The 21,936-nt window shown below is 38.9% G+C and overlaps 1 protein-coding gene across 3 annotated transcripts in view; it reads right to left on the bottom strand.

The window, feature by feature from the left end:
* CCDC33 (coiled-coil domain containing 33) overlaps positions 1-21,936 on the bottom strand; it is a 205,347-nt gene that overhangs the window by 1,939 nt on the left and 181,472 nt on the right. For 2 of the 3 annotated variants that reach the window (XM_031956621.1, XM_012545514.2), the window contains 9 exons: positions 18,966-19,176; positions 18,479-18,567; positions 18,133-18,264; positions 15,999-16,107; positions 10,057-10,187; positions 6,113-6,199; positions 5,169-5,327; positions 857-911; positions 376-492 (listed from right to left, as the gene is read on the bottom strand). In XM_031956621.1, the coding sequence (XP_031812481.1) occupies positions 879-911; positions 5,169-5,327; positions 6,113-6,199; positions 10,057-10,187; positions 15,999-16,107; positions 18,133-18,264; positions 18,479-18,567; positions 18,966-19,176 (951 nt within the window). In that variant the 3' untranslated portion in view covers positions 376-492; positions 857-878. Of the gene's footprint in view, positions 1-312; positions 493-856; positions 912-5,168; positions 5,328-6,112; positions 6,200-10,056; positions 10,188-15,998; positions 16,108-18,132; positions 18,265-18,478; positions 18,568-18,965; positions 19,177-21,936 lie in introns of those variants that run through there. The other variant, XR_004232550.1, reaches the window with a different exon arrangement.

The following is a 21,936-nucleotide window of genomic DNA, read 5'->3' on the forward strand; positions in this document are numbered from 1 at the left end:
TGTCCTCCCCATGCCCTAAGCTCCTTTTCCTTGGGCATCCCGATGTCATCTTGCTTTTTTGGGAAATCAGCAGTCCTCCTGACTCTGACGGTCCAAGATTCACACATACTCTTTAACTTAGGATTCAATCTCCCTTCTTCTCTTCTCTCTCCTCCCCGATCTCACCGATCTGCCTGCTCTCTGCCCTGCGGAGATTCTGGGCTGGGGTTCTAGGAGAGAGTCTGGGAAGGGAGAGACTCGGTTGGGCGGGAGAGAGGCACTGGAGGAGTGGGGACTTTCCAGGGCTGCTGGGGCTTCCTCACGGACACTCACCAAGCTCTATGCAATTAATAAAGTTGTTAGGGGCCTGGTTCCAGGAGAAGGATGCCTGTTCTGTGCTCCTGCCGGTTTCTCTTCTATCTTCGGTGACATTTACGGCTCAAGTTCTGGATGGAGCGGTAACGGATCCTGTTTTTGCGGCTCTTTGAAAGTCGTATGGCCCGTAGAACTCCTCTGCACAGAAGACAAAGGCAAGGGGACCTCACATAGATCATGACGTCTTAGAAATGGGTCCTTTCTAATCACCCCGTGCCCAGACATAACCCGGCCCACGAGCCAGAACGGCTCACTGAGGAGCCCTTGGGGGAGGGGGTTTGGTGTGCTTAGGGCAAAGCACCAAGTCCTCCACCTCCGGTATCATCCGGACGTATCTGTTGGGCTGGTACTTAGTGACTGTCTAGCCGGTTTGATCTGAAACTTAGTGACGTCTTGCTCTACGCTGGGGGAGGGGGGGGGAACGGGAAGGGAGGGAGCAATGAGCCTCGAGGTGGCAGCCCAATGAGTCCCCCTGGGGCTGGACCCCGGCTTGGCTACTCACTTCTTTGACAATCCCGAGTTTGTCACTTCCACTCCTTGGAGCTCTGGTTCCTCATCTGTAAAATCAGGAGGTTGGGCTGAATGACCTCCAAGGTCTTTACCGGCTCAGAATGCTACGACTTGGCCAGGGACTGAGATCCCCCGCGTCAATTAGCTGAAGGGGCAGCTCTGGGGGCCGGCATAAGGGAGGGTGTGTATGTGTGTATGTCTGTGTGGGGACACACCCACCCACACTACACTGGCACACACAACACACTCATACACACATACATACACACAAACACAAACAAACTCACATATTCACACTCTACTGGTATCCATTCCTTTATTTTGGCTAAAGTTACACTGCTCAATCCACAGTTGGATTATATAAAATATTCACATAATCACTCGGCTTTGTTAAGACCCTTCTGTGTGCCAGGCACTGTGCTAGAGATACAGAGACAATGAATTAAGCAATCCTTACTTGCAAAGAGCTTACATTCTAACAGGCTACTGCTCTGACTCTCTGGCTCTCACTCTTCAGCCTTTTTCTACTTGTTTAAATTTTTATTTTATTTTTTTCTTTCTCACCATCCATTCCTCCCTTCTTCCCTTTCTTCCTTCCTTTCTCATTTCCTTCTTTTCTTTTCCTTTCCTTTCCTTCCTTTTCTTTCCTTCTCTTTCTGTCTTTTCTTTTCTTTCCTTATTTTTCTCTTCCCCTCTCTTTCTCTTCATTTCTTTTTCCCTTCATCTCTTCCTCTCTCCCTTTCATCTTTCTTTCCATCTTTTTTCCCTCCCTTCCTTCCTCTTTCTCTTTTTCCCCTTCCTTCTTCCCTCCCTTTCTCTCTTCATCCTCCTTCCATTCTCCCCCTTCCTCTCTTTCCCTCTCTTTTTCTACCTCCTCCCTCCCTCCCTCCCTCTCTTCCTTCCTTTATTCCTTCCTTCCTTCCTTCCTTTCTTCCTTTCTTCTTCTTCCCCCTTCTCTCCCCATCCCTCTTTCCCATCTATTCTTCTACCTATCTGATAACATCTCATTCATAGAAAATGTCTTAGTAGCAGCAATAATTTGCTCTACCAGGTCACTCATGATTTCTCTACACTATTCTCCCAACCATTCCCACCACAACCCTCTCCCCCCAAAGCACCAAGGAATTGGAAATTGCTCTCCTTGGTTCTTCCTTCCTTACTCTTTATTGGGCAATTACTTCCTATTTCCTATTTTGCTCTGCTTTTCTTTCTACCTTTTTTCTAGACGGGGCATCACAGTGACCCAAGTGCATTGAGTGCTGGTTTTGGAGTTAGGAAGGCCCAAGTTCAAATATGGCCTCAGATACTTATTACCTGTGAGATTGTAAGCAGATCACTTAACCTCTGTTTGCCTTAGTTTTCTCATCTGTAAAATGGGGCTAGCAATAGCATTTACCTCACAATCTTGTAAGTATCAACTGGGATCATATTTGTAAAAGTGCTTAGCACTTCTTTTTTTTAAATCAAGAGTTTAGGCTCTTAATATATGTTTAATCCCTTCTTGGCTCACTCCTTGCAATGGAGGTCAGATTTGTTCTTGACTTCCATGGGGACAATTAATAACCTGGTTTCTTTATTATATAAATGTTACCAAGATCTAAAGAATTTTGGACAGAAAATAGAACAGACTTTCCACTTTGGTTCCTGGGGTAACAGGAACTGTCTTTGCAGCCTCCAGCTCCCTCAACCTATTGTTCCATTATCACCTCTTGAGAAAACCATGGATTGATGGAAATTCTTTTTTGTTTTGCTTCCTCTCTACAATTGACCATAGTCTTCAGGCTTGCTCCTTTTCAGTCTGTCAATAGTCCATGTATAAATGAGAGAGGGGGTAGAGGGAATTCCTTGGGACCACTCATTTGCCTTCAACCAAGGGACGTCTGAAGAGAAAAGGTCAGTGATGGCCTTTCTATTAATCTGTATTACCTTAGAAAAAGGAAAATAAGTACATAAACTAATATAGACAAAGTTATCGAAAAATTCTGTTGTGTGACCCTGGGTCTGGCCTTTCTCTCTGGATCTCATTTATCTCCATTTCTTTCTCTTTCTTTTTCAAAGAAATCTGGGTTAAATGATGAGTAAGATTACACAGCTAGTAGTTCAGATTTAAACTCAGTTTCTTCTGGCTCCAGGGCTAGTACACTATCCAGTGCACCACTTTGCTGCCCCTCTCCATTGCTTTTTGTTTGAACCAGTAACTTCACTGGTACAGGGATTTTCATTGAGGAAAATCTTATCAATGAAGATCGGATCTTTTCTAGAACCTATAGTCTTAGCGAGCCATCTGGCCCTGAAAGATTTTGGCTTACCCAGAGTTCCACAGCCAGTATGTGTACTTGAATGCACAGCTTTGTAGTTTTGAGTCTGGCTTTCCATGCACAACCTCATGCAGATCTCTTTCCTCAGCTTTAAATGGGCATAATAATAAGCTCACAACCCAACACAGGAGGTGACTGTTTGAAAATTGTTCTGCAAATCTCAAGGCATTGTAGAGAGTTTTTATTATAAAAAGTATATGTTATCTAATGGGAAAGGCAGCAGAGAGTAGTAAATGGAAACCTAGTCTCTCTCTAAAATTCCAGTTTGTACGGGGAATGCCAACCTGAATTGGTAGGGGTTCATTCTTTACCTCTTTCCACTGAGGAAATCACAACTCTGATTAATAAAAAATGTATATAGATATATTTACATATATGTACACATAGCACATATACTACATGTACTTGTTATTATATATATAAATACACACATATACACACATAAATACATGTACACAGACCCATGTATATTTTTATGTCATGTTCTATTGCCTTTTAAAAAGTTACATTTTGAAATTGTTAAAAATTCTCTTTTCCCTTTTAAAAATTCTTATATTCTCACAGAAGAGAACTCTATCACATCTATGAAAAATAGTTCTTTAGCTTAATTAAACTACTTTGAGGACTGAGGAACTCATTTTGCAATAAAGTAGCTCGTTCGTGTGATTGTTTTTAGAAAGATCTTCTTTCTACTAGTTTGGAAGCAGATACCCTGTATCTGTCACCTAGACCTAAAGAATTTTGGACATAAAGTAGAACAGACTTTCTGAGGTTCGGACAAGTAAGCACTTAAGGCTAATTACCAATTGGACAATACTCTATTAGCATTTGCTTGGAAAATGGCCTGCCCCACCATTCTGTGCTGGCTTGATCTGTTAGTGTATAGAGAGATTTGGAGGCGGGATTAAAGGGTGGAGTAAGAAAGCCATAGTGACTCCTGGCCAGATTAGTGTCACCATTTTGCTCACATCCACAAAGAATAAAAATCAAGGACTTTTGCTTATCCTGACTCTGGCTGATTTTAAAGTATCCAGGGTGCTAATGTGGTCATCACAGCTTTCTACTTTGGTTCCTTCAGCTCCCTCAACCTATTGTTCCATTATCGCCTCTCAAGAAAATCATGGATTGATGGAAATTCTCTTTTTTGTTTCCTCTCTACAACTGACCACAGTCTTCAGGCTTGCTCCTTTTCAGTCTATCAATAGTCCATGGTTACTCTGGCTAAGACAAAGCAGTCTTAAGGAGGAAAGGAGGAGTTAGAAATCACCAGGATGAAACCCAAAGTAAGATGTACTAAAAGGGGAGAGGGGAATGTTCTGGGTAGAGAGCAGTACCCTTGGCCTCTTCACCACAAAGGGGCAGCTACTTCTTCTACTTTTCCTGAAATCAGCCTGATTCATCATGGCCAGAATCAGAGTTCTGGGATTCTCACCCCTTTTCCCCTTAGGGTAAGTCATGGACAAAGCTCTCTCCTCATCAAAACTCACATTTAAGTTTGACAAAGCACCACCCTTATAACAAACCTGTGAGGTGGGTAGGGAGAATATCAGTTCACATGATTTACATATAAACAAATTGAAGTTCTAATGGATTGCCCATGTAAGTATGTCTCCAGGGTATTTAAGTGTCTGAGGCAGTTTTGCTGTGTCTAGATCCATTTTGACATGGTATTTTTTCAGCCATTACACAGGGTATGGGGAAGGGGCAAGACTTAATTGATCTCTCAGTCCCACAACCCTCTTTCCTCCAGACATTCCCCCAGCAGTTGTTGTGCTGGGACGGTCTCAGAGCCAGATACCTCATGGTGGTATTGATGATGGGGATGGGACAATGATGAGCTCCATTTTAGAGATGAAAAGACTGAGATTTACAGAGAAGGGACACGCTCAACATCTCACAAGGAATTTGTGCCAGAGCTGATGCTGGAAACCAGGCTTCCTTTGTCTAAAGCCAATCCTTCACAGACAGGCTGGGGGCAGTACCCACCTCCATGTTCTTCGCTCCAGTCCCCAGGCTCGGGAGGCCACTCATTTGGGCATCCATCAACATAGGATTGGAGCCAGGTGTAGAGCCACGGCCTTGCTCCACCAGCTTCGACATCAGGCCTTGCTTTTCTTGTTCCCAGTGTCGAGCCGAATTTTCCAACTTATGTAGCCCAGAAAGAAAGGAAGAGGGGTGTCAGGGTCCTGACAGAGGAGACTGTCCAGGGGGATGGGACAACAAGTGGGGGCTCAGTGCTTTCTCAGGGCTATCTCCCTCCTCCCCACCTGGGGCAGATATTTGGGCTTATAATGGCATCTGGGGTGGGAGAATAGGGAAGGGTAGGTGGGATTCCACTCTGGTGGCTACATGTCTATGAAAAAGGTCCTGCCTCAGGCTCTTGGAACCATGGGCTTCACTCCACGGTAATTGGAAGTTAAGTGTGCTCTGATTAAATAATTTAGTTTCCCTTCTCTTGTATTGTTCCCTCCATCCCATGGTCAATGAGTTCAACCCCTTCATTTTATAAGTATGGAAGGGTATGATTTCATTACCAAGAATCCTTACCATTCATTCGAAATGGTATGCAAGAGAGTAAGATGAATAAAATCTTGATAGCCAATCTGCTGAAGATACTTGAGAGATGACTCATGGTAAAAATATTTCATTGCTTTGATTACCCTTGGTCTGCAATTTTCCATGGCCATGTTTCCATCTCTCCATGTTTTATTTGAACCACTGCTACCCCCCACCCCATTGCCCCCCAAATGTGTAATCATCATGTGGAAGATTAACTCCAGGTGAATTCTTGCCATTTAGCTCCAACACTCTACTCCTAATCTTTAGTCTGTAGTCATGGTTCTTGAAGCTCTGACCTCTTCTAAGCCCTGACCTCTTCCTTCTCTCCTTCATCTAGGAAGACTCCATTGAGAACTTCAGACTTCACCCACCTCGTTCTCCAAAATCCGTATATGACCTTGAGCGCTCTCCAATTTGGCCATAAGATTGAGCTTGTCTGAAGTGCCGGAAAGGAAGTCCTGTTGGCAAAAGCACAAATCTGGCCAGTAGGGGAACCACACTATTATGATCCCAATACATGCCTGAGCCAAACTGAGATCCGGCCAGAGTAGGTGACCTGCCAGAAGTTACCCCCTGACCTCTGTGAAGTTTCACGTACACATAGAACAGAAAGTGAGTCACTTTTGACAACAAATAAACGGTGTGAGCTGACCATAGGTCTAGTCTTGGTTCCATCATGTCTTATTGAGCCTTCATGACCCTAGGGCTAAGTCCTGAAGTTGTAACTAGGGATCAAAGGACTTGACTTTGGTAGGGACCTTTATGGGCATCTAGTCTAAACCTCTAGTTTTCCAAATCGGGAAACTGATTGCCTAAGTTTTCAGGGATAGCAGTCAAATCTAATTCCATATTTAGCACTACTTTCTAAGCATACTACATTCCACAGATTTTGGTCTTCTCATCTGTAGAATGATAGACTCCTACTCCATCTACCTCAGGGGAGAGTAAAGAACTTTGGAAACTATAAAATAGTATGCAAGAGATTTAGATGAATAAAATCTTGCTATAACAAATTGCATACAGAAAAAGGATCTGATAGCTAACCTGCTGAAGATATATGGGAGATGACTCATATTAAAAATATTTTATTGCTCTGATTATCAAGAATTCTGCAGAAAAAGTTCCCTTAAAAGGGACCATTTACTCCAATCAGATTTTAGCTCCAGAAAAGATGACAAAGGATGGCTTAAGGAAAGAAGGGGGAAGTATCCTAGAAAGAGGTGTAGTGAGAGATGGGCAAATTGGTATTGATTTGTATTCATATTTAAAAATCTAAATTTTAGAATATTTTAAAATGCAAATTTGATTTAGAATACTGAAATGTTGATAATGTAGAGGTAACTAAAGGCCTGCTTCAATGGAAAAGTAAGAATGGTCAGGATGTCAATTAAAATGCTAGAAAATAATTTTTTTCTCTTAGGTTAGCTGGGTCCTCTTAAATCTTATATACCCGGTTCATTTATATTCTGTTAATCCTTTTGTAAGTGTAAAAGGAAGCTTTAGTTAGAGTATCTCCCGTTCAAATGTCACCAATTCTATATTAATGGAGTCTGAGTTAAGGACTACATAGTTATATTAGCATGCCAGTGGATGGGAAGAGAACCGTCCTACATCTTTCCTCATATGCTGGGATTTTCCTGAAGCTATAATAGGTATGTTTCTTGGTTAAGGATAGAGGGGGAGAAAATCTGTTCTGGATATCCTTTCCTAAGAGAGAGAAAGTAGGGGACTAAGGTCCCAGATCCTGGATTGGCCACACCATGATCGAAGCAGTTGGCACTAAATGGCATCCCTCTCTCCCCAAATCTACATTAGACACTAGTTTCTTTCCCACTGCTTTCACTCCTCCATGGAGACTACCCCTTCCTTGGCAATAAGGAATTTACTCTAGAGTCCAAAGTAACAGCAACTATCCTGTAGGATACAGTGGTCCATTTTGTGGGATAGGTAAAATTGACTTTATTTTATCATTGTGGTTCTAAAAAATTGCATTTAAGTCAAATGTTTGGGGGGAGGTGCAGAATGAAACATGCATGTTTTGCACTTGGCCAATTTGGAAATTTGTTTTGTTTGATGATACATATGTGTTACAAAAATTTTGCTTTTCTTTATTCTTTTCTTTTTTCCTCCAAAGATGGGGGTGGGGTGGGAAGGAGAGAAAATAGATTTTGTTAATTAAAAATATTTAATTTTAATTTAAAAAATTTTTAAATTCAATTTTAAAAATAAATTCTATTAGTATAAATCAAGTCATTTCAAATATATTCAAGCCCTCTACTTAAAGGAAACCTCTGCCAAATGGTTGTGTAAAGTGAAAGAATAATTTTGTAAAGCAAAGAATCTATGTGTTTATTTATTTACTTATTACCCCTATTTATCTGTTACAGAAATAGGATTTCTTTATCTATTGGGTTTGTCCAAAGGAGGACCCATTTTTTAAAAGTCCTTTTGTGAAATGAAGAAACTTCTTGCCCAAGAGCTCATCTGCTGTGCAAATTCAGCTCTTTGTAGGATAATCTCAGAAAAACCTGAAAAACCTTCCATGAACTCATGCAAAGTGAAATGTACTGTGTACAAAGTAACAGCAATGTTGTGGGATGATCAGCTGGGGATGACTTTGCTTTTCTCAGAAATACAATGATGCAAGACTACTCTGAAGGACTGATGATGAAAAGTGCTATTCATCACTAGAGAAAGAACTGATTATGTCTGAATTCAGGCTGAAGGATACTTTTTAAAATTTTATTTTTCTTGAAGGTTTTTTTGTGGCGAAGAACTATCTTTTTTTTGCAACAAGAGTTTTATGGAGATGTTTTGTATAATTTCACATGTGTCTTCCCAGTGGGGTGGGGAGGGGAAGGGAGGGAGGGAGAGAATCTGGAACTCAAAGTTTTAAAAACAAATATAAAAATTGTTTTGCATGTAACTGGGGGTAAATAAAATATTTTTTTTTAAAAAAAGCAAATTCAGCTCTTTGCATGTGTAGGCTTGATTAAAGGGCAGTGCTCAACTGTGTATGAGTGCCCTGGAGGCTGAAAATGAGCAGAATGAATCTCTTGGATTCTGAGGATTCTAAGTAGACTGCCCAGGTGTGATGAATAGCTGGCTCATCTGTCTCTGCAGCCTCTCTGCCAAGTCTCTGGTCACTCCCTTCTCCCCAGAGTTCTCCTGGGACTGTGGAGGAAAAAAACTCTCCAATTCTCTCCAGGAATCCCAGGAGATGTCAGGAAAGGGAGGAAGAGCACTGAGAGAGTGGCTGTGAGGAAGACTGGGTTTGTGGCCCAGGCAGGGGAAGCCTAAGCCTCTAAATTAGGACTTCCATTGGCTCCACTCAATGGACTTGTAGGAAGCAATGGGGATATTGAGCATAGAGTGTGAGAGGGTGGAAAGTGGTGGTCCAGAAGTTGGGTTACCCTTTGTCACAGAATAAAGTGGAAAGTGAAGCTCTCAAATGGAGCTACTCTTATCTACTTTAACCATTATTCAGTGGATAAAGCTATGTACACATACACACACATATATGAAGAGGTAATCAATTTGGTTCAAGAGCTGGAAATCAGCTGAAGTTCCAGGAGACCTCTATAAAATCATGGTAAAAAAAAAATCTTGACCTACACCTGTTACCCAGCCTGCACTAGGAGTCATGGGTCATTGTAGGCAATGCTGTGGTACCTGGTAATTAATCATCCAACCTGGTGACTAACTGATTCCAGCTTGAAAGGATCCTTTAATGGCAGCTAGATGGTGCAGCGGATAGAGCCCCAGCCCTGAATTCAGGAGGACCCAAGTTCAAATCTGGTCTCAGACACTTAACATTTTCTAGCTGTGTGACCCTGGGCAAATCACTTAACCCCAATTGCCTCAGCAAAAAGAAAAAGAAAGGACTCTCCTTTGCTCTCCTGGTGAAGATATAGGGTCATGCATAGGGAGAATGGTCATGCAAACCAGTGAAACCCTTTGCTCTCTTGGTGAAGATATAGGGACATGCATGGGAAGAATGGTCATGCAAAGTAGTGGAACCAACTAGAAATTATAATAGGACCAGAGATCTAAACTGGCAAGCAAACCCATAATTCCATTGTTCCTCATCTCTGAGGTAACCCCAGAGCTCCCAGACATGCCTGATTAGATTCCTTGTCCCAACAGTGTGGTATATTCCAAGTTTTCCTATGTCTGACTTTGAGTGATGGTTGGCTACTTGTGATTTGTCTCTTCCTGTTCTGAGTGGGTGTTTGGGGGCTTGAAGCAGGCGAGCAGTCCGCATGCAAAGGACAATGCAGAAGCATGTTTGTGGATTGGCAGCCCGGGCTCTTACCGGTAGGGCTTGCTGCTGCAGGATGATGGGGGAAGACTGGTGGCGGTTTTTATCCAGCTCACTCCGCAGCCTTGCGTTCTCGGACAGCAATATGGAGTAAAAGTCAAAGGGCACACTCTCCCCCATGGGGCCTAGGGAGAGAAGAGTGGCTAGAAGGGACCTAACATGGAAATTCACTCATATCTTCCTAATGCCCTTAGGTTTTATAGTGCATTCAAGTCTTCTGGGGATGTATCATAACCTCCTCCTGGACTGTAAGCTCCATGAAGACAGGAATGGCGTCTTACCTGTACTGCCTCCTTACCTCTGATAAGAGTCCTTCTCTTCCTTTAAGATGTAGCCAGGGCACCATCCTCTGCATGAAATCTTTCCCAATTCTCCCAACTGCTTGCTTACTAGCCCAGCTCTCTTGGATGGGACTCTTTAGTATATATTTGCTTTTATATTCACTTTATATTTGTGCTATACATATTTTTATGTGTACTTGTTATCTCCCCCATTAGAATGTAAGCTCATTGTGAACTGGCATTATTTCATTCTTTGTACTTGTACCTAGCAGTTCATGGTACATAGGAGGTACTTAATAAATGCTTATTCATTGAAGATCTAAACTTTCTAACTCTTCCAGCACCTAGCACAGTGTTCTGTACATAGTATGTACCTAATATGTGTTTACTGAATTGAATTGAGTTGGGGGGAATAAGGGGATGAGAAAATCTGAAAAATGAAAAGTTGCTGCAATCCCTTACTAGCTTAGCTCTCTACCTTCAGCTTCTCTTTATCCAGTCCATCCTGCACAGAGAGAACAACGTGGTGTTGGGAAGAGGGATTCCACTGAATTTGGTATCTGATACCCTGAGTTTTTATCCTGGCTCTATTTCACTTCGTATCTGGTAGTCCTGGGCAAAACACTTCCTTCCCCTAAACTTCAATCTTCTCATTTGTAAAATTAAGGATTTAGATTAGATGATCTCCAAGGACTTACTTGTCTTTAAAATCAGTGATCTCATGATTCTTGATATTCTGCCTTGTAGGTTATATAGACTTCCTAAATAGTAAGCCTTGCAATGTACTGTGACTAGCCTAGTGTTCCAGATGATATGAGACTGGACATTTCAATGATCCAGATGAATCCCAGAAACTTGGATGCTTTCGGGCTTAACTGCCCCATACCTCTAATAATCCTTCAAGAGGTAGAAGAAGAAAAGAAGAAAGACTTATAACCAGATTATTACCAGCAAGGAAGGACTGATTGCTGAAGCAGGCAATTTTGAAATGTTAAAGTCTGTGATAGAGAAAAAAAATCCTAGTGGGACACATCCCCTAGCTATTGAGAGAGAATATTTCAGTGTTTAGAGAAAAATGGATTGGATCCAATGGATTAAAATTTTATAGGAGAAGACAAAGAGGAAGGGAAGTTATCAAGAATGAAATTCTCAAGGCACCAAAAGAAGCAATCCGAATAGGAAGGAAAAAGAGGGAAGCTATTTAGAGAGACCAATGTGGATATACAAGGTGCTCACTGACCAACTTAGGTTATTAAGGGACATGTACCAGAGAGGGAAGCAAGAGAAAGCAACCAAAAATGAACCACAAAGCATAGCAAGGTATGGTGTCAGGAACACTAAAGCTTATACCGAGCTAAAGCTTATAAGGGATGCTAAAAACAATACAAATGCTACTGGAAAAAAGAGAAGGAAGAGGACTACTTAGGGTGCATCAGACAATGGGAGAAGGGGATAATCATTTATATAGAACCTATCGTGTTCTACGTGCTTTACACAAGAGCTATGTGCTTTACAAATTTTTTTTGTGCTTTACAACTATTATTTCATTTGACCTTTATACCTGATATTATTATTCTTAATTTACTCTTGAGTAAACTGAGGTAAACAGAAGTTAAATGACTTGCCCAGAGTCATACAGCTAGTAATTGTTTGGGGTTGGGTTTAAAGTCGGACCTTCTTCACTCCAATTCTCTATCCACTTCTGTATTTAGTTGCCTAAATGATAAACAAAGATCAAGAGAAAGAACAACTATTTAACTCTGATTTTCTTTCATTTTCTTTGCAAGGAGAATGATATTTGAATTGAAATAGACCCAAAATGTTATTAGGAAGTTGGAACAAATGAAAAACAAAGAAATGCTTTTTTGTTAGATTCAAGTTACCAGGCAGAATTATAGTCCAAGATACTGAAAGAAGTGGTTATGATTGCTGAGCCCTTGTTGGTAGTCTTCAAAAAGAATGAAGACCCCTATTGAAAAAGGGAAAACATTACACTAATTTCAAACGAAGGGAAGAGAATGGGGTTGGCAAAGTATAAACTAATCAATTTGTTTTTGATTACTGGTAAAATTGTTAAATATATCAAAAGGATGATTGGTTCCTATCTAGAAGAGTGATAATTTTTAAAAATAGCACATTAAAGATTTTGTTAATTTTTTTTGTTTCTATACTTTTAGATGAGGGAAATATTGTAAATGGCTAGACTTTCAGCAAAGCATTGACAATCTCTCACAATTTTTAGTGAACAATTTGGAGAGAAAAAGGCTAGAAGGCAATACAGCAAGATGAAATCAGAAGTGGTTCAAGGGTATCCAGTCAGTGTCCATTTGGAAGGAGGTTTGTATTGAAATATGCTTAATCCATCAATCAATAAATACTGTGCTAATATTACCATATGCCAGGTACTGTGCTGATCACTAGGGATACAAATACAAAAAGGGGATGATCATCTTTATTATCTATGAGTTTATTATCTAAAACGGATTTCATCAAGTTTTATATTCATTTTTACTAACTGAGTGGGAATACTCCTTTGACAAAAGGGTGCAGGACATATTCTCCTTACTTGATTGCCTTACCTGCTCCCTGCTTTGGTTCAGTTCAAAGTACTTGAAACATCATGCAAAAACTGCACACTAAACAAGCAACTTGCTCTAAACTATAGAGGCAGGAGAGGAAGTTTTGGAGTTAGTTCAAATCTTTCCATAGACATTAACTCCCAGTGAATCTCAGCAAGTCACTTCATCTCACTTCATTTCAATTCCCTCATCTGTAAAATGAGGAGTGAGGGAATGGAATTAAAAGCCTCTTTTAGCTCTAAATCTTTCACCTAAAACTGATCTGATAAATAGAATTGCTAATAGATTGCCAACATATGTTAGGAACTGTGTGGTTTTGTACTGAGATATACTAAGGGCACTAACGCCTCTTACAAATGCACCAAACTAAGAGAAGGATACTCAGGTAACTTGGTAAAGGGCCCCCAAGATGGATCTAACCCAGGTAAATTTAAATATAGGAATTAAAAGAATTTCTCTGTGGACTGAAGTGGCACTTATGAATATTCATGAGTCACTCTCTCTGTAGTGCCTTTCCTTCTTTGACCAAAAAGGGACCAATAGAATCAGTTGTGTAGTATAAGATAGTATGCTTATCAAAATTGTAACTGACACAATGAAGGATAGATAAACTGTTGAAGGACAGGGACATGATCCAGAAAAGTCTTTACAGCCTGAACTCAATCTAAGCAGATAAGATGAAATAGGGATAAATGCAATGCTTTGCTGGAGCATAGGCTCAAGAGAGAACTGATTGTTAAATGTTCATTGTAAACTCAATGACTATAGTAATCCAGTGTTTGATAAATCCAAAGATGCCAACTTCTGGGATAAAAACTCACTATTTGACAAAAATTGCTGGGAAAATTGGAAAATAGTATGGTAGAAACTCTAATACCCTATACCAAGATAAGATCAAAAGGGGTTGATGATTTAGACATAAAGAGTGATGCTATAAGCAAATTAGTAGAACAAGGGATAGCCTACTCTCAGATTTGTTGAGGAGGAAGTAATTTATAGCCAAAGAAAAACTAGAGCAAAGTATGAAATACAATATGGATAATTTTGATTCTATTAAATTAAAACCTTTTTGTAACAAACAAAATCAATGCAGATAAGATTAGAAGTGAAACAGAAAAATGGGGAAAACTTTTTAACATCCAAGGATTCTATAAAAACCTCACTTCTAAAATATATAATGAATTGATTCAAATTTACAAGAAATCAAGCCATTCTCCAAAAAATAAATGTTCAAAGGATATGAACAGACAATTTTCAGATGATGAAATTAAAACGAATTCTAGTCATATGAAAAATGCCCCAAATCATTACTGATCAGAGAAGTACAAATTAAGACAATTCTGAGGTATCCCCATACACCTCTCAGGTTGACTAAGATCACAAAAAAAGATAATGATAAATGTTGGAGGGGACATTAATACATTATTGGTGGAGTTGTGAAGTGATCCAACCATTCTGGAGAGCAATTTGGAACTATGCCAAAAGGGCTATCAAATTGTGCATACCCTTTGACTCAGCTTTGTTTCCACTGGACTTGTATTCTAAGGAGATTATAAAAAGAGAAAAGCTCCCATGTCTGTAAAAATTTTGTAGCAGCTTTTTTTTCCTGTAGTATCAAGAAAACTGAATGGATGATCATCAGTTAGGGAATTGCTGAATAAGTTATGGTATATGAATGTTTTCATTTCAGAAGATTTAAGAAAGGCCTGGAGAGATTTACATGAACTGATGCAAAATGAAGTGAGTAGAGCCAAGAAAACATTGTCTACAGCAACCACAAAATTATGTGATGATAACTCTGATGGATGTGGCTGTTTTCAACAACAAAAAGATTTCTTAACCTATTTTAAGTTTAATCAGCAATATTTAAATTATGTGCATCACTTTATTAAGTCTAGACAACAAAACAATAAACAAATCCTGACTTGTAATGTTCATCAATTTCCAAAGTATACTTACTTATGATGAACATTTTTAATTGAATAAAAGCTTTTTTAATCTTCAAAATACATGCAAGGATAGTTTTCAGCATTCATCCTTGCAAAACCTGGTATTGCAATTTTTTCTCTCTCCCTTCCAAGTAATCCAATATATGTTAAACATGTACAATTGTTTTATACATATTTCCACATTTATCATGCTGCACAAGAAAAATTAGATCAAAAAGGAAAAAATAAAAACAAAAAGCAAGCAACAACAAAAAAGGTGAAAAAATTATGTTCTCATCCACATTTAGTCCCCATAGTCCTCTTTCTGGATGCAGATAGCTCTCTCCATCACAAGTCTATTAAAATTAGCCTGAGTTAGGCTATATTAAGAGAGGGAAGTAACCAGAACAGAGAGACATAATGATTCCCCAATGTACCCTGCTCAGTGAAGACCACATACTCATTGGATCTTAGAATAGAAACTAGAAGGCGCCTTAGAGATCATTGAGTTCATCCCCTCATTTTAAAGATGGGAAAACAGACTCTCAGAGAGTCAGATAATGTGTCTAGAGTCATGCAGAGTGCCTTGGAGGCAGGATCATACTGGCTATCAGTTCAGTGCTTTACCTAGCTGTCCTACTGTAGTCCTGTGTTCGGCTTTGGTTGCCAAATTTTGGGAAAGACATTGATAAACTAGAGAGCACCTTGAGAAGAGTGACCTGAAAGATGAAGGGCTTTGAGATCATGTTATAGTCTTTTTGACCTAATTGAGAGTTCTCTAAGGAGAGGTTCTGTGTCTCCTGCCTTCTCCACAGCTCTGAGCATACAGATTGTATTCAGTGAAGGCTTGTTAATGGAATAAATTAAAGAGAAACAGGTGTGGGGCTTAGGTATGTTAATGGTTTGTTTCATTCACAGAGATAGCCAAAGATGACCATTTGGAGGTCTGGGTCCTTTCAGGATGGTGGCCATGCATCTTAGGGATGAAGCTGAAGGGTGGGGCTCTTTTCTAGATTTTAAGCTTCTTGAAGGCAGATCCCTTGTCTTCTTCATCTGTATGTCTCCCTCAGGGTCTGTCCCAGGGGATGGTGATTCAAGATAAATAATTATTGAGTTAAAATAAATTGCTCAGAACCGCCATGACTTACCCGTGTGCCTCCCAAGAGGTCGTCCCAGGGTTGATGTCACTATATCAGATCTTTCTGTGGATGGCTGAAATACTTTCTCCTCCAAGATCTTCTCCATTCTTTGAATCACCTGTGTGATGGAGAGAAGGAAAAGAACAGGGAGATGTGAACCAGTCAAATTCCATTGTTTGAATCACCATCATGGCAGAGAGAAGGAAAAGAATGGCGAGGTGTGAACCAGCCAAGCGGTACCACTCAGCTGGAGCTGAACAGGATTCTAGGCTGTTTGGCCTTTCTTTGTCTGGACCTAGATCAGAACTTTTTAATAGTTCCTATGCCAAGAACCACTTTGATAGGTGAAATCTTTTAAAATTTAGAAGTTTACAAAATAAGGAAATTATATTGAAATAAACATACATATTCACATATATGTCCCTAAGTTTAAAACTCTTGACCTAATGAAAAACAGAATAGGGAGAGGGGAAGAAGACTAGACTGAAAATCTTGACATTTTCCAATGAGTCCTCTCTCTACCACATATTATTAATTATATATATATGTATAATTATATATAAATATAAAATATGTATAATTATATATATGTATATATAAATTAACTTGACAGGTGATACAATAGATAAAAGACCAGGACTGGTGTCAAGAGGACTTAGAGTTCTAATCTGACCTCATATACTTGTTAACTGTGTGACTCCGGGCAAGTCATTTAACCCTATCTGCCTCAGTCCCCTCATCTGTAAAATCAGCTGGAGAAGGGAATGGCAAACGACTCTAATGACTTTGCCAAGAAAACCAACCCCAAATGGGATCACAGAGAATCACACATGATTCAAATGACTCAACAACAAAGCCTCTATCTATTTCTCATGGAGTAGTGTGAGAAAATTACTTTGTAAACTCTAAAGTGCTATAGAAATGTGAGGTAATTATTTTAATGGATCTGAGGGATGTTGCCCAGGCTTAGCACAGAGCTGAGTTTGGAGCTTAGAGTAGGAATAAAATGTTGTCTGTATGTCTCACTCACTGGATTTTGGTAGTGTCTAATTTGTTCCCTGTGTGAGCCTGGGAGGATTGACAGAAATGACTTCACATTTGACTACTGACTTCCCTATGTACTAGGAGGTTCCTATAGACCCCAGTAATTGGTCTAGTAAGCTTGCATTTAGCAAGGCAACTTCATCTCATCTAGGTGTACAAGGTTGACATACTTTCCTAATCACAATGTCCTTGTGATTGATAAGGGAGGTTTTGAAGTCCAGACACCTGCTGATTGATTTCTTTGCTTCCCATTCAGTTCCTGAGTGTCTGTACATCAACAGCAATCAGAGACCCAGAGCTCCATGAGCTTGATGGGGGAATGAATCTCACATTCTGTACCTTTCTGTGACTGATGGGCTAGGAAACCACCTGCTCATATGTTAGAAAGTAAGAGTCATCTCACCTCCTCAGTCTCATGAGCTTCCCAAAAATGTGGATTGCTCTTTCTTCACCTTCTCTCAGGGTCTTTTTACTCAGGGTCCAGAAAGGGAGACCAGGTATTATGATGGCCAGGATTCTCACTACTTGATTCTATGAACTTACTGAAAACATTGATAACTCTGCTTCAATATTTAATTGTTTTTTGAATTTCAATGTATTTTCATGCATTTTAAAACATTATTCTTAGAAGGGGTCCAATGACTTCACCACATGCCAAAAGGGTCCTTGGCACAAAAAGCATTAAGGACTCCTCATCTAGCCTAATTGTTTAATTTATACAGTTTTAACTTTACAGTTTCAAACAGAGGCCCAGAAATGGAAAGAGCCTTTCCCAAAGACGAGACCCCGACTTCTAAAGAGCAAATTTTTTTTTTAACTTTGGCAAGTTGCCTTTTAAAATCACAAGATTTCAGAGTTAAAAGGGTTCCTAGTAGCCCCCAGTCTAATCTGTCCATGAAGCAATTCCTGTTTCCATCCCTTGTCTGCCTTGCTTTATCACCATTCCCTAATTTATTTTCTCTGGCTACTTGCCGTGTGTGTGTGTGTGTGTGTGTGTGTGTGTGTGTGTGTGTCTGTGTGTGTGTAACCTGACTTGAAGGCCCTCAGGTCCTACACCCACCACCTCATCATAGCCTGGGTGATCCATAAGTAAGCCTACCTTCTCCTGACTCCTCACAGTTTGCTCCAGACCTTTCATCTTCTGCAGTTTGTCCTGATACCTTCTCAGATTATGCTGCTGTTGATTGTGAGACTGTTGTATTAGTAATAAGTCCTTTTCCCGATCATTCTTCTGCAAAGATGATGGAGTGGGATATAAGAGGGATTGTGGTACAGAGAGAAACACTGAAAACCAACCCTGGACAGTCCCCTCTCCTGATATACCTCCCCACCATGGACTGATACTTCCCCCCACCTTTTGCCTCCCCCTTCTCCAATTCTTCACTCTACTTTTATTCCTCCCATCCACCCCTTTTGTATTCTCCATTTTGTAAGATTCCACTCACCCGAATTAACTCATTCTGCAGCTGCTGTATCCTGTCCTTCAACCTTCTCGTTTCTGTGGTGCTCTGGGAAAGTTTTTGCTTCATGTTTGCTTTGGAGACAGGATGGGAGGGATCATTCAATGGGCACCATCAGCCCAAACAAGCCCCAGTCATACCAAAGGGTAGTTCAACATAGACCAAAAAGGAGCAGGTCAAAAGATGAGGAACCCCAAGGGCAAATTCACTTCCCCCAGGCTCCTTCTTCTCCCCAAACATAGATCTTATTATCCAGGGGCTGGGAGGATTGAGACCTGAACACAGACCATCAGTCCTCCTAAAGCAGTAAAGAAGGAAAAATGATCAACACTTACTATAACGGCATAATGGTACCCAACTTTCATCTCCATTACTTTTTCAATGTCCCACCCTCTTATAAACGAAATAACCCATACCAGGGGCCTTCCTGTTCCTGAATCTTTCTGCATGGAAGGTCTCAAGATTTTCTCACCTATCATCTCTTCATCTTCCACAGAAGCATGACCCATCCGTTCCTGTGTGGACACTTGTTGCCGAAGGCAATTGTTTTCTGTCTCCAGGGAGGTCACTTGCCTTCGCAGAGACAGGATGTCATTGGCCATCTTTGTTATGGCTTTCTGATAGTTGTCCGTTTCCTTCCAGGTATTTAATGATGCATCTGATTGTTTAGGCTTCTTCTCCACCTGGGAAAGCAAACAACCACCATTTCCTTGATTTTGTAAATGCCTACCTGTCCTTGGGCAAAAGTCTTTCCCAATCTGGATCTCAGTTTCTTCATCTGCCAAATGAGAGAGTTGGATTAGATGTCTTTAATCTCTCTTCCACCCCCTTCCCAATCTCTATGACCTTTGGTTGACCTTCATTTTCATTTGCTCAGGAACACATTGTACATATGTATCCATATAAATCTTTGAACTATCCCCTAAAATTGAGCTAAAATATGAGCACAAAGCATTAATTAAGGAAATGAATCACATAATGTTGAGTTGACAGAGATTATAATTTCCATGCCCTTTATTTTATGGATAGAAAAATTGAGGTTCAGAGTTATGAAATGACTTGTTACAATAGGATACTTAGTTAGAAGTCAGATTCAGACCTCTTTCAATCTTACTATGATGTGTCTTCAATAAGAGACTTGTTCCCTAGAAATAACATTAGCACACAATGCAGAAATATTGGATAAAGAGGACTCATTGAAGATTGAGACTCTGTCGGATGTCATTGAAGAGGAATTCCAAGTTTAATTTCTTTTGTTTCTTAATAGTCTGCAACTTTGCTGAAGTTATTGTCTTAATTGGTACCTTTGCTGATTCTTTAGGGTTTTCCAAGTATATCACTTTGCCATCAGCAAATACAGATAGCTTTATCTACTCTTTGTCTATATTTGTGACTTAACTTTTTCTTAGTGCTGTTGCTATTATTTTCAGAACTACAGAAAGTAATAGTGAGGAAAATGGACATTCTTATTGATTCTTGCATTTATTGGGAAAGATTCTGGCACATTCCCATTGCATATGACAATTGCTTTTGGTTTTAGATAACTGCATTTTTGTGATTAAAAAAAAAGTCTCTCTGTGGCCATATTTTGTAGAGTTTGGGGCATGAGTGTTGTAGTTTATAAAAAGTTTTTTTCTCTTGCATCTTTTCATGTGGTTTCAGACTTTTAATTTTAATGTGATTATTTATATTGATTGTTTTCTTAATGTTAAACCATCTTTGCATTTCTGGTATAAATATCACTTGATCATAATGCATAATTTCTTGGATAAATTATTGTAATCTCTTTAATGGGATTTTTAAAAAAACTTTTTTTTGAATTTTGAAAATTTGAATTTTTGAATTTTGAAATGAAAAATTTGAATTTTAGAATTTTAAATTCAAAAATTTTTGAATTGGTTTATAGTTTTCCTTCTGAATTTTATCTTTTTGGTTTTTTTTTTAGTCTCATAAAAGATTCCAGTAAAATATTTTTTTGAGAATAACTTTTGAAAATAGATAATAAATTTTTAAAAGTTTGATAGAATCCTTTTGTGAATCCATGAGGACCCAGAAATTTTAATTTGGCAGTTTCTTTACAGCTACATCTATTTCTTTTTCTCAGATTGGGTTATTTAAAAGCTCTATTTTACCTTTTGACAATTTGGATATTTTATGTTTTTTGAAGGTATTCTTCCATTTTGCATTCTCAGTTTTGTTAAGTATGTTTGTACATAATATGTTCTGACTATTATTTTTATTTCTTCTGTTTTTGTTGTGACTTTACCTTGCTCACTTGCCATTTCACTGATTTGATTTCCTGCCATCTTTTAAAAAAAATTGGATTAGCTGAAGTTTTATACATTTTATTAGTCTTTTCAAAGAACCAGCTTTTAGTTTTATTTATCATTTCTATAGGATTTTTTTTTGGTTCTCAGTTTTTTCATTTTCTCCTCTACTTTATAATTTTTTTTCTTTTTTGCAATTATTTTACTCTTGTCTGTTAGCTTTCTAACTTAAAAAAAATATATATCCAGTTCATTAATCTTATTTTTCTGTTTAGTTTATATATGTATACATACAAATCTATGTATATTCATACACACATACATATAGAGTTATAATTTTTCCTGTTAGGGCGGATTTATTTGCATTCTCAAATTTTGAGGTTGCTTCATCATTAAAATTTTCTTTCAAATAATTTCTACGATTTGTGCTTTGACTCACTCATTCTTTAGCATTAAATTCTTAAGTTTCCAGTTGGGTTTGTGTCTTTTGTCTGTGGTCATCGAACAAATAACCGTTTTCATTGAATTATGATTTATAAAGCATGTACTGGTTATTTGTGTCTTTTAGTATTTGTTTACAGTATTTTTGTGCCCTTATACATAGACAAATTTTGTAAAAGTTCAATTTGATGTAATATGTAATTCTTTTGTACTCCCATTTAGAAGATGTCGTAAACCTTTTAATTCTAGTTTCTCCAGTGTTTATCCAGTTCCACATATTCCCATTGATTACCTTTCTGTTTAGACTTATCCATAACTGAGAGAGGGACATTGAAGTTTCTTGTTACTATTGTAATTCTCTCTCTTCTTGTAACTCAGTTAAAGTTTTAAATTATAAATTTAGATACTAAAGTATTTGGAACATATATGTTTATTACTGATATTGGTTTGTTGCCTATGTTTCCTTTTAGCTTAATGTAGTTTTCTTATATATTCCATTTTTCAATGTTTGTTTTTTCTTTGTCAAGTAGTATGATTGCAACACCTGTTTTTTTGGACTCATTTAATGTATGTCAAAATGTTTACTGTCTTTCCAGTTTATTTTGTGTATGGTTTTGTTTTTTAGAATGTGTTTCTTGTAAGCAACAGACTGTAGGATTTTGTTTTCTCCAGTCTGTTAACCTTTCTTGTCTGATTGGCTTATTAATCCAGTTATATTAAGGTCTATAACTCTAT

The sequence above is a fragment of the Sarcophilus harrisii genome, chromosome 2, assembly GCF_902635505.1.
Source record: "Sarcophilus harrisii chromosome 2, mSarHar1.11, whole genome shotgun sequence".
Lineage (NCBI taxonomy): Eukaryota > Metazoa > Chordata > Mammalia > Dasyuromorphia > Dasyuridae > Sarcophilus > Sarcophilus harrisii.